The sequence below is a fragment of the Sorex araneus genome, chromosome 1, assembly GCF_027595985.1.
Source record: "Sorex araneus isolate mSorAra2 chromosome 1, mSorAra2.pri, whole genome shotgun sequence".
In the NCBI taxonomy this organism is placed as follows: Eukaryota; Metazoa; Chordata; class Mammalia; order Eulipotyphla; family Soricidae; genus Sorex; species Sorex araneus.
The window spans coordinates 315,080,875-315,097,484 of record NC_073302.1 but is presented as its reverse complement, the minus strand read 5'-3'; the positions used below and the strand labels follow the sequence as shown (position 1 = coordinate 315,097,484).

General features: G+C 38.8%; 1 protein-coding gene across 1 annotated transcript in view; it reads left to right on the top strand.

The window, feature by feature from the left end:
• Positions 1–16,610, top strand: part of PALLD (palladin, cytoskeletal associated protein) — a 499,224-nt gene that overhangs the window by 225,886 nt on the left and 256,728 nt on the right. The window contains exons 4-6 of the mRNA XM_004610370.2: positions 7,037–7,103; positions 8,730–8,835; positions 12,794–12,868. Of these exons, the coding sequence (XP_004610427.2) occupies positions 7,037–7,103; positions 8,730–8,835; positions 12,794–12,868 (248 nt within the window). The remainder of the gene's footprint in view (positions 1–7,036; positions 7,104–8,729; positions 8,836–12,793; positions 12,869–16,610) is intronic.

Sequence of the window (16,610 nt, the reverse complement as noted above, 5' to 3'; positions counted from 1 at the left end):
GTATGTAAAGAAAAAGTATAAAGTTGATGACTAGATTTATTATAGTCATTAGGTTTTTAAAATATAGTTGATACCTGCTTTCATGAAGAATTTTTATTTCCTGATGTTAAGGTTTTCTGAGTTCCTTATTGTTTGTTTCCATTTGGAAATACAGCTTAATTTTTCAAATAAAGGACCATATCAGATTGACAGAAATAAAAATAATTAAAACATTGTGCTTTCATGAGTGCTGGGGGAAATAGGCATTTTAATGTATTGCTATTTTACATGCCTATTGGGAAACTGTTTAAAAATTGAAAATAGAAATATATTTTAAATGATGCTAAATGTATTTGAAATGGCCATCAGACAACTCTAAAGAATATGCTTACTCATTGGTGTGGAAAAGCATTTCACCATGTGTCAAATGAGAGGGAAAGCAGTGATTAAATACATGTACAACATCACCATACTATTTGAAGTATATGTAATTGTCTCTATATGGGTGATGGTTTATATGAGAATTGTTTGTACCCTTGCATGGTGGTATTTTTGCATGTGTCATTCTGCATTTTCTGTGTCTTTTCCTACAAAGAAATGCTAAATTGGTCCTGTCTTTTCAAGGGGAAAGAAGCACCCTTTTTTTGTATTTTCATTGCACACCCAGGCGTCAGGTACTAGAGAAATTTAACCATTAGGAGGGTCAATATTAAATGGACAGATAGTAATTGCAAGGGCAGAGTAGAGGACTCTCAGATTGGAGATGACATCAAACACTGAAAGTGGCAGTTTGATAAATGCCGAGGAAAATGTCCACCTGAAATAGGAACACTTTCTCCTGACCAGCAGGTGCCAAGGGGACAAAGGGATGACTCAACGAGAAGTGTGTGTGTATGTGTATGTATGCGTGTGTGTGTGTGTGTGTGTGTGTGTGTGTGTGTGTGTGTGTGTGGTGGGGAGGGAGAGTACGGGGGCGGGGAGGATTGGGAAGGGCACAGGGAGATTTGATCTGCCACTGTGTCCAAGAGCTGCTCTGACATCTGAGACACAAAGTGACATTGAGATTCCACAGGCTTGGACAAGGTGTGTGAAAACTAGCAGAAATTTCTTTAGTCAGAAACTCCAGCCTTTTCAGTCCCTTATATCATCCTCTGAAAATTGGCAGGTGGGGACAGGAAACAGAATAGAATGGCTTTCTAAATAGAGGTTGCTGGGGGGATTTAAAAAAAAAGAATTACATATTTAGAATCAGCTGATGAATAGTTATTTTTTTTTTTTTTTTTATTTTTGGGTCACACCCAGCGATGCTCAGGGGCCACTCCTGGCTCTGCACTCAGGAATCACTCCTGGCGGTGCTTGGGGGACCATATGGGATGCCGGGGATCGAACCCAGGTCGGCCGAGTGCAAGGCAAACGCCTTACCCGCTGTGCTATCACTCCGGCCCCGATGAATAGTTATTTGCTCCCTCCAGTTTCTGGCCACCTTGGGAGTGTCTGTAATAAGTTCCACAGGACATTGTCACCTCTCCTTAACACCTCCCTGACTCCAGTGCAGGTTCCCATGACTCCTGCTAGCCGAGGCCCCTGGGTTTTGCCTTTTGTGTTTCTTTGTTCATTTGTTTCTTTTGCTCATGTCTCCCAACCCCCACCCCTTTCTCATGGTTAAATTTTTCTCCTTGTTTGTCACCTGTGTCAAATCAGTGATGCCATTTGCCAACAGGTGTGTCCTATGTGTTCCTGGGCTTTCATTGCTATTCCCCATTCATCCTGTACAGTTGCCACTCTCAATGCCCAGACCTCAAGTTCAAATCCTTTGAACCTGCTATTCCACGCCAAGGTTCAGAAAACAAAGGGATAAACCTGTTGCCTCTTGCATTCCTGTTCTGTGACCTCAGCTATTCCTTGACCTCTTGATACTGATGTTCTTATCTGTCATGACTTACCTCTGATTGAGGTTTATTACTATGACAATAAAATGACAAAAAGTGCTTCACAGACTGCAGGGCAGGTAATAAATACTCAATAATGATGGCTTCTGGGGCCAGAGTAGTAGTATGGCTGGTAAAGTGTTTACCTAGCATGTGGCCAATCCAGGTTCAATTTGAGTCCTGCCACAAGTGATCCCTGAGCATAGAGCCAAGAGAAAGCCCAGCGTACTGCCGGTCTAGTCCCCAAAACAAAACAGCAAAAAATGGTGACTCTTTCCTCACCCCACTCCGATTCTCAAGGAACTGCTGATTTTCTAGCATTTCCCAAGACTTAAAGAAAATAATATAAACATGGGGTTTAGAGAAGATGATAAATGACAGAGTTGATCTTAAAAGACAGATTTGTAGGCTGGAGATACAAGTACACTAGGGAAGGCACGGCCTTGCACTGAACCAACCTGGGTTCCATCCTGGCAACCCATCATATGGTCCCGTGAGCTTCGTCAGGAGTGATCCCAGAGCACAGAGCCAGGAGTGATCCCTGAGCATGGCCAGGTGTGACCTCCACAACAAAAACAAGAACAAAAGACTACCTAGAGAGATGGGTTAGGAGCTTGCTGCATCGGTTGTTCCTGTCTAACTGAAGGTGTAAATACGGAATACGGGAGAGGACCAAGAAGAGAACATCATCACCAACCAGCAACATCATTTTTATTTTCATTATAGGACCCTGCTCTGGAGGTGCTGAGGGGCCCAGGGCCACTCCCAGCCCTCCTTGAGCTGACTTATGGCATAAGCCTGACACTTTCATGCTGATGCTTCTGCCCAGGAGTGGTGCTTGCAGGGACCCCACAGAGACCATCAGGCTTTCACCCAGCAGTATTTGGGAGACTACATGGTGGGGATCAACCTCAGGACCTCGCACATACAAAGGCATGCAACTGCCACCCAGATTTTCTCTCCAGCCCTGGCCTTCATTTAAAATCACTGTCTTTAAACGCAATGGCCACTCAACACCGTTATTGCAAACCACAACACCTAACCAGAGAGAGAGAACAAAAGGGAATTCCCTGCCATAGTGGCAGGGTGGGGTGGGGGGAGACAGGACTGGGAAGGGGGGGTGGGATGTTGGGTTTACTGGTGGTGGAGAATGGGCACTGGTGAAGGGATGGGTTATCAAACTTTGTAAGGGAGAAACATGAGCACAAAAATGTATAAATCTGTAACTGTACCCTCACGTTGACTCACTAATTAAAAATAAACTATAAAAAAAAAATAAAAAAAAAAATAAAAATAAAATCACTGTCTTGGAGCCTGTGGTCATATGGTTCAGCCCTAGAGAGCATGGTTTGCATGTGTGAGACCCACAGTTCAATTCCAGGCACTGCCGTCAAAATACACAACAACAACAAGTAAAATGCCCTGGCATCTTCTCATCAGGGTAGCGGGCGAAGTGGTCAGGAGTTGCCAGCATCCATTATGTTCATTTTTCCCTAACTGTAAGTTTTAGCAGACAGATGCCAATGATAATCTCACCATGATGACCTTTGTTTGATTAATCATTTGCACTCCAAAAGCACGAACCGCTTTTATTCATCAAAAATCTCCATTTCTCCATATTCTCCATGCAAGGGTCATGCATGCTTTTGCTCACAGTTTGCTTTCATTTCTAATATAGTGATGAAATAGTTAATGTAATCATTCTGTTGAGAATAAACTGAAATAAAATCTCTGCCATGGTGCGACCTTTTTCCCTGCCTAGTTAAAGCAGTACCCTACTCAATTCCTATACCTACCTGCATTTTGTTTTCCCCATTTCGCTCACCACCATTCCATGTCCATATCAGTTATCATGTTCACTGTCTATATCTTCAAAAGAAAATAAACTAAGTGACTCTACAGATGTGTGTATGCTGTGTGTGTGTGTGTGTGTGTTATACCAGAGTTTCCATCATCTTGCAGAGTATGCGCTAGTGGGTATATCTTATTCTCCAAACTATGATTTTATGACATGGATTTGTAGAGAGTTCTGACTGAGAGCTATAAATTCAGGTTGGAAATTTTCATGACCATGAAAGAACACACTTTCAGGTTTTCCTTGACTGAGTAGAAGCTTGTAGGTCATCCACATTGGTTTTTTTTTCTAAAGTGGGAAAGATGTATTGTAGGAAAATTAATCAGGCAAGTTGAAGATGAATTGTAGGGAGACAGGGAAATGGGAAGACAAGATAAGAATCTATTGTGGTAGTCCAGGAAGTAGGTAAAGAAAGCCTAGACTTAGCTGGTAGCTGTAAAAATAAACAAGAAAGGAGACCACACATTCCAGAGGAGTTACCAAACAGGACGGTTTCAATATCAGTCCAGAGCTAGGAACCCAGTGAGTCATAGGAATCAATTTAGGTGTCCATTCAAGAGAATTAACTTTATATTTTCTAAATGTACAGATGCTAAATAAAAATAAAAAATTCGGGGGAGGGCTTGCCTTTGCACAGGCCAACCTGGGTTCAATTCTTGTTATCCAACCAGTTGGAATGGGAGATGAGTGCCGAAAGTAGATAATGAACCAGACATGGTGATCTCTCAGTGTCTGTGTTACAAGCTATAATGCCCAAAAGTAGAGAGAGAGTATGGGGAATATTGTCTGCCATAGAGGCAGGGGGAGGGTGGGGAAGGGGGTATATATCCGGGATATGAGTGGTGGGGAATATGCACTGGTGGAGGGATGGGTGTTTGATGACTGTGAGATTATAACCCAAACATGAAAGCTTGTAACTGTCTCATGGTGATTAAATAAAATTTTAAAAAAATTGTTGGTATCCATTTCAGCCCCTCAGACCCTGTCAGGACTGATTTCTGAACTAGGAGTGAGCCCTGAGCACAGCCAGGGCTCATTTAAAGCAAAAGCAAACAAATAAACTAATTGCAAAGATTACATGTGGTATGGTTCTATTTGTATAAATGTGGACATAATTATGTATGTAAATTCACTGAATTTATCTGAAAAAATGCATACCTGGCCATCAACATGTTTATTGTGGTATCAGGAAAGCCCTCATTGGTCTCCACCATTTTGATACTCTTTACTGCTTTTGTACTATTGGGTGACTTTAGTGCTATTTGTGCTACAGATTTTCTTAATTAAAGTAATTAAAGATTTATAATTTAGTCAGAAATATTTATGGCATCATACCAAGAAATATACTTATAATCCATCAGTTATGTTATTTTTTACTGAAACCCTGTCCTTTAGTATAAATTTCTAGCCTTTCCTCATTAACTCACTCTGCTTTCTCATTATCCTTCTATGTCATTTTCATTTTTCTTTTTACTTATTTTTTATTGAGGTAACATTGGTTTACAGAAGTTAAATTTTAAGAGGTACAGTGTTATCACACCACTTATCATCACCAAAATGCCAACATTCCTTTACCACAGTCTGCTGGACCTGTTCACCCACCCCCTCACCACCCCTTCCGGGCACCTTGAATTCCTGTCTTCATGGTCAGAGTCTAGTGTTTCATGATTCACTGGGCACTGTCTGTTCCCTTGCTTTGTTTCTCTGTATCCTTCAGATCAGTGCATTCCAGCCTTTGTCTTTCTCCTTATGAATTATTTCAATTAGTATGGCCCTCTTCAGTTTTATTCATGTTGTAACTGTTCAAACAGCTGAGTAGTATTCACTGCACCTTAAGTAAACACCCACATCTCTAACCATTCATCTATCTTTGGATACTTGGGTTGTTTTCAGATCTTGGCTATTGTAAATAGTCCTGCAACGAGCATAGGTGTGCAGTGTCTTTTTGTATTGGTGTTTTGTATTCTTTGCCTAGTATGTAGGAGTGGATCTGCTGGTTCAGATGGTAGAACTCTCTCTCTCTCTCTCTCAAAAATATTTCGAGAGGACTTAACCAGTTTGCATTTTCTTCAACAAAGAATGAGAGCTCAATTTTTCCCACATCACCAGTACCATTTAACCAATGATGATCATATTTTCTCCTGTGCCTATTTGGACATCTGTGTGTCTTTGAGGAAGTGTCTGTTCAGCTCTTCTCCCCCGATTCTGATGTTTTTGTTGTTTAATTTTTAAAAATATTTTAATATTAGCTCTTTGCCAAATGTTTTGGTATATAAAATTTTCTCCCATTCAATGGGATCTTTTTGTTTCAGTGACCTTTCTTTTTCAGGGCGAAGCTTTCAAGTTTGATGTAACCACTCTGTTTACCCTGCCTATTGTAATTGAATCACCAAATACACCACTGAGGTCAACATCATGGAGTGTTTCTTGTGTACTTTTCTATTTATTTTTCATGTTTGGGTCAAACATCTAAGTCAATATTGAGTTAACTTTTGTGCATGATGTGACATAGTGATCCATTTTTTTTCTTTTATCACTAAATATGCAACCAAAAAAACATGTTTAAATATATATATATGAGAACATCACAAATTTCATGAGAATTAAAATGTAAATAAAACCTACACTTTGAAAATCTGGTTACATGATCTGCAATTGAAAAACAGTAAGGAAATAAAAAAATTTAGTGAGCCTGATCCAAAATTCAGACACTTTATTCCAATGTTCTGTTTTCTAATATATTGAAGATTCAGAAAACATACCTTAATTAATTAGTAATGAAGACATTAATGATCTACACCACATAGTCTCCTGGGAATGTGTTGAATCACAGAAGTTTTTCATGCACACACGTACACATGCATTTCCACTTGTAAGCCATTTAAAAGTATGGTTATGATTGCCAAAGTGATGAAACAATAAATCTGACATTAGAAGCAATGCTTTTAAGAAATCTTTTTATAGTAGTTCTTAAGTGATTTTATAAAAGAAGTTGTTTAAGTAAAAGTGATCTGAACCTTTCTCTGCTTCAAAATATGTCTTACTATTCAAAAATTAAATCAAGGTCACCAATTGCATTTTGATAGTTGGAAATAAGATTGTTAGTAGAAATCATAGTGTAGCATATAGAGATGTCAAATTATAGTGCTGCACAGTAGAAACAGAGCTGTAAGCTGGTGTTTCTTCGATTAATAAATTTTTTATGAAACGTGTTATTCTTTGAAATAATAATGGATACTACGTAACTTCATTATCATTTTTCATTCTCTCCCAGGTACGAGTTCAACAGATTCAGACAGTGAAAGTTTAGTTTTCAAATCAAAAGCTGGAGCTATGCCACAGTAAGTGCCTGTGATTTCATCAGTTGTCAATAGAGCAAAGAATGTCAACAGAAATGTTAGGATGTGAAGCTGTGCTCTAAAGGAAAAAGTCAACTGATGTCAATCAAAGATCAAAAAGATTTGGACTTGAAAAATAGTTTTTAAGTCATGAATTTGAACTTTGAAGTCTACACCTTGTCAAAGATGTTTCAAAATCTAATCACATATAATGTGAGTTTCTAATTAACTGGTTATAAATGGATGAAAATAAACATCATATTGTGAGAACATTAGTTGAATCATTACTAAAATGTTCAGTGAGGACATTAAAAATGTAGTGCATTTTTTTTAGTACACAAATTTGAAAATAAGAAAGGTGGGTTTATATTTAATGTATATTTCTAATTAGATATTATCATGAAAATAATAAAATATAGGCCTTCCTGTGAAGATATATTGATTATATTATTTTTATTGTTATTTAATATTATTTTTAATAATATTAAATAATTTAAATAATAATATATTTTTTCATAAAAAATGTAAAACATCAAAATTTTATAGAAAATTTAAGAATTTTGAGACTGTACTAAATCTGTGTATATGTGTGTATGTTCATGTATAAATTTTATCCACCAGCATCAAATAACCAATATCAGAGATAAAGGGCTATCATAGGATAATATACTTTGATACTTCTGATTTCAGTAGAGATCTCAGATGTTGCAAGTTCATTACTCTTGAGACTGTATAGCTAGCTAAAAAAAAAAAAACTGGGACTATAAAGCAGCACTGTCTTTATTCCTTACCAATATTGCACTAAGAAAAGACAAAAATTCCAGAGGGCTGGAATGATAGCACAGCGGGTAGGGCGTTTGCCTCGCACACGGCCGACCCGGGTTCCATTCCCTGCATCCCATATGGTCCCCCGAGCACCGCCAGTACTAATTCCTGAGTGCATGAGCCAGGAGTAACCCCTGTGCATCGCCGGGTGTGACCCAAAAAGAAAAAAAAAGAAAAAAGAAAAAAATTCCAATTCAGTCTCAACAAAACTAGAAACTAGAACAAAGAACAGCTGCTAGAATTAAAATAGACCACTAAATCTTTGAATTAAATATAGAATCCTAACCCCAAATATTCTAAATATCTGCTTGCTTCTAAAGATTTTGCTTCTCCCAAATACAGTAAGTCCCCAATGATATCAAGAGGTTCTTGGAAGCTACAACTCTACATGAAATGATGTTTAAGGAAAACAGGTCTCTGAATAATGTGATTTCTTTCAACATCAGCTGGAATATGTTATTTTCTCATCATATTTCATTGTAATAATGAAACAATGTTGAACAAGATCACATTATATAAGGACCTGCTGTGTTTTTTTTTTTTCTCTTGGGATTTGCAAGCTTTATATTTTAGGTTCTCTGTTAGTATCTGAGTTACATGTCACTACATTATTTTACTCATGCTTTTATTTGCTGGTGTTGTAGTGTCCACTTTATGGACAGACTGACCATAACAATTATGTCACTTAAAGGTTTGTGTTTCAAAAGCACTTCCAGTTAATTGATCAAGTACATAAGAAAGTGGAAATGTTCTCAGGAATAAATCCTGCTTTTAAAAAATAAACACTTGCTTCCTATTTTCCAGGGCTCAAAAGAAAACAACTTCTGTTTCCTTGACAATCGGATCATCATCTCCAAAGACTGGAGTGACTACAGCTGTGATTCAACCATTATCTGTCCCTGTTCAACAGGTAAGTGTCTTTTGTCACCATCTACAGATTCAAAATTTACGAGAAGATCTCTTGGTTTAAATATAACACAAAATATACAGATGTCCAATAATCAAATGTAATCAAATGCCCTGTGCACTAATAGAAACCAATATTACTTCAATAAAATTTAAGATAAAATTAAGAAAATGCATTTCTCAAATAAGAATAAAAGATCCAGCTTTGATTCTTACTAGCACGTGTCTTTAAATGTTTTCTTATGTGAAATCACACCTGTAGAAAAGAAAACTAATAGATAAAGTTCTTCCCTTTAATCCACTAATAATATTTCATCAAAGCCACACCACTAGTATTCATCTTTATTTCCACCAAAATGGCTCTTGCAGCCAATCATCTGATGATTGTCATGCTTGTTGTAACTGCAACTATTTGACTACACCCCACATGTGCCTTCTTCCATTTAGGTAAACTCATCACCTCATTTAAAACAAATTAGAAGACAAGAACAATCCACATAACAAGAGTTTCCCATCTCCTAAGCATGAAACAGATAATAAGAAAAAAGTTATTCAAGTTCTGTAACCTCACCAAGCATTTTTTTTTTAATGTAGGAGCACTGCTATTTATTCAGCCATTGATTAAGCTGATTGAATTGGGCATAAACTCCACATTACCTTTTTAAATATTTTTAATTTTATAAGTTAGTTCACAATGTTTGATTATATTCAAACACCAATCCCACCACTATTATACCTTCTCACCACCAAATTTGGGATGTTTCCATCCCAAGCCCCAATCCCTATCCCAAAGCACAACAAAAATAGTAGCACCGTCATAGCACCGTGGTCCCGTTGTTCATTGATTTGCTCGAACAGGCACCAGTAACGTCTCCATTGTGAGACTTGTTGTTACTGTTTTTGGTATATTAAATATGCCACGGGTAGCTTGCCAGGTTCTGCCGTGCGGGCGGGATACTCTCAGTAGCTTGCTGGGCTCTCCAAGAGGGATGGAGGAATCGAACCTGGGTCAGCCACGTGCAAGGCAAATGCCCTACCCACTGTGCTGTTGCTCCAGTCCAACCGAAATAGTATATTTTATATTGTTGTTATGAAGAACTGCTGAACATGCTTACAAAAAAGTGTTAATATAGGAAACAGTGTGAAGATTGTTTAATTTTGGCAGGACTCATTAAGACATCCTATAGGATATTACTAACATGTTGTTAAAGTTTGGGTGATGTGAATTTTGGTATATGTATGTATGTCTGAAAATATGTATATATGTATTTCCCTTATATATCATATATATGTGTTATATATATTTCCCATATATATATATACATACACACACACACACACACACACATATATATATATATATATATATATATATATATATATATATATATAAGAACCGGCTGCTATATGTTACTAGGCAATGGCTTATTTAGTAAATGTTTCCTTTAAACCCTTAGAGGGATAGTTATCACTGTCACTGTCACTGTCATCCCATTGCTCATCGATTTGCTTGAGTGGGCACCAGTAATGTCTCCATTGTGAGACTTGTTACAGTTTTTGGCATATCGAATATGCCACGGGTAGCTTGCCAGGTTCTGCTGTGCGGGTGGGATACTCTCGGTAGCTTGCTGGGCTTTTCGAGAGGAACGGAGGAATCAAACCCAGGTCAGCCTTTTGCGAGGTAAATGCACTACCTGCTGTGCTATCGCTCCAGCCAGAGGGAAAGTTACAGAAATATTTATGATTAAATCAATGGGGTGATATTTGTGAATAGAACTCGAGGCATTGGTGGGCCAGTGACACGCTGGTGATATGTGCTGTGTTGAAACATTGTATGCAAGAGCCTTTATCATTATAGTACTGTAAATCATGATGTATTAATTAATATTTGAGGGAACATCTTTAATGAATGCTCATCTCTGGGCCTGGCATTTCAGGCCTGGGAATCACAGTCACCCAGCTCCTTCCCAAATAGAGCTGAAATTAGGAGTGGACTGATAGTATAGTGGGGAGGGCATTTGCCTTGTATGGAACCTATCCAAATTCAATCCCCAGCATCTCTTGTGGTCCCCAAGCACTGCCAGAAGTAATTCCAGAGTGCAGAGCCAGGACTGACCTGTGAGCATTGCTGGGAGGGACCCAAAAAGACCAAAAAAAAGTGTTTAAATTCCATACAGAGAATTGACACATAAGATACTTAATGACTACCAGTATTACATTAAGATATATCAGAAGTCTAAGAGCACAAGCACACATGCATGTAAATATGCTAATACTAAAATAATGTGAACAGGGATGCTGAAATAGTTTAAATTTTGCAGGAGCACTGAGTGGATGATAATATATGTCCCATTTTCATCACTCTCAAGCAAAAGAAGTGTCTAGAGAAATGTCATTGCTTTATTGTTGCAGGCAAGGTGAAATAAAGCCCTGCCTGAGGGTGAGTCCGAGACCAACTCTTACCAAGAAAGTGGTTTTTCTGTTTCTTGAGCAAGAGATGGAACTCTGTGCTAAGTGTCTTCATCTGTAAATCACTGTCACTATCATCCCGTTGCTCATCGATTTGTTCGAGTGGGCACAAGTAACATCTCTCGTTGAGAGACTCATTGTTACTATTTTTGGCATATCCAGTACGCACGGGTAGCTTTCCAGGCTCTGCGTGCGGGCGAGATACTCTCGGTAGCTTGCCGGGCTCTCCGAGAGGAGCGGAGGAATCGAACTCGGGTCGACCTAGTGAAAGGTGAACGCTCATCCGCTGTGCTATCACTCCACCATCTGTAAATAAAGATGACAATACTCTCTTATTCTCATTGCCAGGAATACTCTGTATGTTACCAATATGTGATATTTAGAACAGTGCCTCACAAGAGACAATGACTAAATAAAACACTGTATCCTTTTTTACTATGGTAAACGTAAGTTCAGAGATTCTTTGAACTTCAGATGACAGTGAGTAGTGAGACCCAGGTACCCTGGATTACATGCTTATATAGTCTCAAAGGGATCAAGGGCCATTGCTCCAACTCTGACAAGACTCTTAGTGATGTCCTCTGGCATATTAAACATAAAAGTATCAAATCACTGACCTCTTGGGTTATAGAAGTAATAATTATCATATGAAAGTGAATTAATTCAGAGAATTAGAAAATAAAAGATTATACAATAAAGAAGTATTTTCTGGTCACTACATTGGGATCTTTCAGTTACCCCGCAAAGAATTAAGTGCCATTCTATAAAGTTTTTTCAGAAACTTATTTTTCTCAAGAAAAAAATCATACATTTATTCCCTCCCCCCACCCCTACTTCCTTTCTATTACCTATATTCAAAAGGATTCAAGTTTGGCCTGGAGCAATAGTAGAGCCAATAGGGTGCTTGCCTTGCACATGGCCAGCCTGGCTTCAATCTCTTGCACCCTGGATAGGTCTCTTGAGCCCTCCACAGGTTATCCCTAAATAAAAAGCCAGGAGCAAGCACTGAGCATTGCTGAGTGCCTGCCCCCCACGACCACCCCCCAACCCCCATGAAAGATTCAAGTTTTAAATATGCTAGGTAGATGTTTGATCCTTTACACTCTACTGGCAATAACTTGAGCTTTTTATTCAGTGAATCCAGGCTGTATTTAAAAATAAAGTATAAAATGGTAAGAAGTTTTAAACAGACCCCTGTGGACATCCCACACACAGAAATCCATTTGGTAATAGCATTTAAGAGCTCAAGGATCCCTTGAGCTCAGGGAAATTTTACCTTGAATATCTTTGCGACTAGAGAAGAGTAACAGATGTGAAATGAGAAAAGAGAACTGTGTCTGTACTGTAAGTCTATACGAGCAACATGATATATGGCGAGATTCTCATTCACTCACCCCATTCATGTGGAGTGATCCCAATAATGAAAGGTTTCTATAGCCCATCTTTCAGCAATTTATATATTTTGAATTTGAACCATGTGTCTGTTTTTTCAGGTTCACAGTCCAACTTCGTATCTCTGCAGACCTGATGGAACCACTTCTGCCTTCTTTCCTCCTGTTTTTACAAAGGTTTGACATCTGCAAGTCTCATTCTCCGCATTTGCTCTGGTCCTTAAGTTCTATTCACACATAGCTTTGTGTAGCAGACATTAAAGAATGAAAATGAATGGGTCAGGAGACTGGTTATCAAGGCTACCACTGGGGCTGATTGCTTACTTTTGGACAACTGCTCTATGACTGGAATATTGTGAAGGTCTGAGAAAAGTGTGCACAGTGATCCAGCAGAGCTTATAGGGTGGGAAAGTCAAGACTGATAAGAAAGATACAATAGGGGGCTGGAGAGAAAACTCAATGGGCTGAGTGCTTGTTTTGCATTTGGGAAATCCAGATTCTATTCCTAGCACTGTATTGTCCCCTGAGCACTGATAAGAGGGACCCCTAAGCAGTAAACCAGTGGCCTTAAACTCAAACAAACAGAACTTATGTGTAGAAAATTACTTAGAAAAACCATCAAGTCTCAAGCTCTTTTTGAGTTGCCTATAATTTTAGTTAATTGGATCTTAGTGGTTTTAAATTCCTTGATTATTAAATATTTAACTATATACAGGCACCTTTGTATTGAGCTGTAAGACAATACTTAAAACTTTCTCAATTTTTTTCTGTTATTTCCAGAAATTACAAATATAACTAAAGGTCTGCCCCTACCTTTAAGATAATGAGAGAAGTAATTAAATGACTGATTTTGATTTTGTCCCAAATTGATGATTTGAATTGTCCAAGCTAAATGGTGTTGGTCATTGGAATTCAGTGGTTGACGCCAAACTCTGAAATTATTTCCTGAGGTATCTCCTCTGCCTCTCACCCATTCCTACCCTTTTTTGGGAGGAAATTATAAAAGTGGACTCAAAGATATTTACAAAGGCCCATATAAATGGCAAGATGCTTAGGAGCTGGGGTTCACATAAAGAAGTTGTGATTCTCACATTTGTTTGTCAATTTAGTGAAAAGAAACTAAAATTCCAGTGGGAGCTATTTGTTTACTTTTATGACATAGAGCTTGGCAACTTGATTCTAAAAGTTGAGTGGAGTGAAATGGTGAAGAACACCTACTCAGGACACTCCTGTAGAAGGGAAATAAGGTGGTGGGAGGCAAAATGAAGGAGGGTGTCTGCCTCTGAGAGAACAGAACTTTCTAAAATCAGACAAGTTTGAATAATTGCATGCTGGGACAGGTTTAGACAAATTAAAAATCAGAATAGAGCCTTAAGACATTCCAGTGAAAAAAAATTATTAAACTGGACTCCTACTGTACAAGTTCACAAAAAATTGATTCCAAGTTAACTAAAGACAAATGTGTAAAGCAAATATCTAAAACATTTATGAGGTAGTAGAGAATAGCTTCTTGTGTGTCTCCATTGTATGGAATGATTATTTTTCCTTCCCAAACCAGTCTATAGCACTGTCATCTCATTGTTCATCGATTTGCTCGAGCGGGCACCAGTAATGTCTCCATTGTGAGAGTTGTTGTTACTGTTTTTGGCATATTGAAAACAGTTAGCTTGCCAGGCTCTGCTGTGAGGGTAGGGTACTCTAAGTAACTTGCTGGGCTCTCTGAGAGGGACAGAGGAATAGAACCCTGGTCGGCCGCAAAGCACATCAGTAGGGCATTTGCCTTGCACGAGGCCAACCTGGGTTCAATTCCAAACATCCCATATGGTCCCCCGAGCACCACCAGGACTAATTCCTGTGTGCATGAGCCAGGAGTAACCCCTGTGCATTGCCGGGTGTGACCCCTCCCAAAAAAAAGTAAACCGGTTTATACCCAACTTTATTAAAGATATTTTCATCAATGTAGTATTTACAAACAAGAATTAATAATACTTGATAACTTTAAAACTCCCCACCAGATAAACTATAAAAATGCCTTGTAAAACTCTACCCAATCCCCACAAACGGCATTATCTCAGTAAGAACCAGTGAAGTCATCCTTTGTCCTTAGGATAGGAAATGTTGACAGAGAGTTGCATATTTCACATATATGTGTTAAGAACTTGACCCAAACACTTTCACTACTACCAGCTCATTACCAGAAAGTCTGGTCACCTGATTCATTAATGCCAAAGACACTATTGATTTTGTGGGTGACAGCTCAATGCGTCTCATGTTCTGATGAAGTCCATGTTGATTGTATCAGAGAAAAAGAGAATTGAGAAGTTGCCTTCCTTCACCACAGGTTTTCATCATGTGACCTGGAATGTGGAAATATTACAAAATTTCTTCTGGGCTCCAGAGAAAGTATCACAAACTAAACATAATATCCGTTTTTCTTTGCACTCCAGCTCCTGAGGCATTTGCTTTATAGTGTTTGTCTCACTCCCCCAGGAAAACTATAGAGTATTCTTGATAATAGTCATATCATCTAATAAAAGGAAGTAAAAAAAGATTGTAAATTTTTATAAAAGTTGATATTGGGGGAGTGATTTGAGTCACTCCCAGCAGTATTCAGGGCTACTCTTGGATGTGAGTCATCCTTGGCAATATTTTCGAGACTACACGTGGTGTCAGGAATTAAGCAGGGATCACCTGCATGCAAAACAGATGCTTTCCACCCACTCATATTATCTCTTTAGTTCCTAAGGGCTGATTTTTTTTCATTTCACCTTTTATGGAGAGCAGAAGCACACAGTTCTCTACGTACTTTGCTGTAGCATGTTTCCTTCTGACTTCTAGCTTCTCTCTCTCTCTCTCTCTCTCTCTCTCTCTCTCTCTCTCTCTCTCTCTCTCTCTCTCTCTTTGTCTTTGGGGCAGCTTTTCTCCTGCTTGGTAGGACTTTTTTTGACTTGGCCTCTGGTTTTGGAAAGGCTGATATAGAAAACTAATCTCTTGATCTTCTTCATGACTCAAACTCATCTTTTTCATTTAAATTTACCTTTCATTGACTTTGATATGACCTTGGCCTTTTCTTGGGCTTGCAAGTGACAGTTATGGCAAGCCCCTGCATCTTCATGCTCATCCAACTCTGAGAGAGACCCAGGTTTCAGGCTAGTCAGAGCAGAGCCAATGTGTCCACTCCTGGGTCACTAGGCTTCCTTAAGGGGCCAGATTTGGTGGGGAACATGCCTTGGTGCTGTGGGCAGGAGGGACACATATGAAGACAAAGGAGTACCTTTCCTCATATGGCCCTTCCCACGCAAACAATGAACTCCCTTCAGAGAACCACAGTACCCGATGAACTCAGTGAATAACACGAGATGCCCTAACCCGCACTCTAAAACACCCAAGAGTCCCAGATCCCAAGTTGAAGGTGTAGATGGCATAGTGTGACCTCTACAAATTGACTCTGGGTCTGCGTTTGGATTCTTTACTGTGACATTCTGCAGGTTCTCCCAATGGCTATGTTAGATGTAGCTTTATTAACAATAAGAATGTTTTAAAATGAACTCCAGGAGGAGCCTAGTTGTAATACTGCAAAGAAAACCGTGTTGTTTTTTATTCCCACCCCTCACTGCCGAAAGTCTGTTTCCTACACATCACTGACTTTTCGGTGTTGGAACAGAGGCATACAATCCTAGAAAAAAAAAAATCAGTCTCCTTTGGTGCCTGAAAGCTCTAGCATGAAAATTATTTGTTTACCGTTTGTAACCTACCCAGAATAACCTCCTGGACAAGAGTAAGGGTGTGGAGTGTTTAATCAATACCAGCTGGACCTCATGACCCACAAAGTTTCCTGTTCTGATCGATTCACTTAGCTCTTCTTTAGGCCCATTCATAAAAGAAAAGGTTCCATTTCAATCCAAGAATGATCTACATT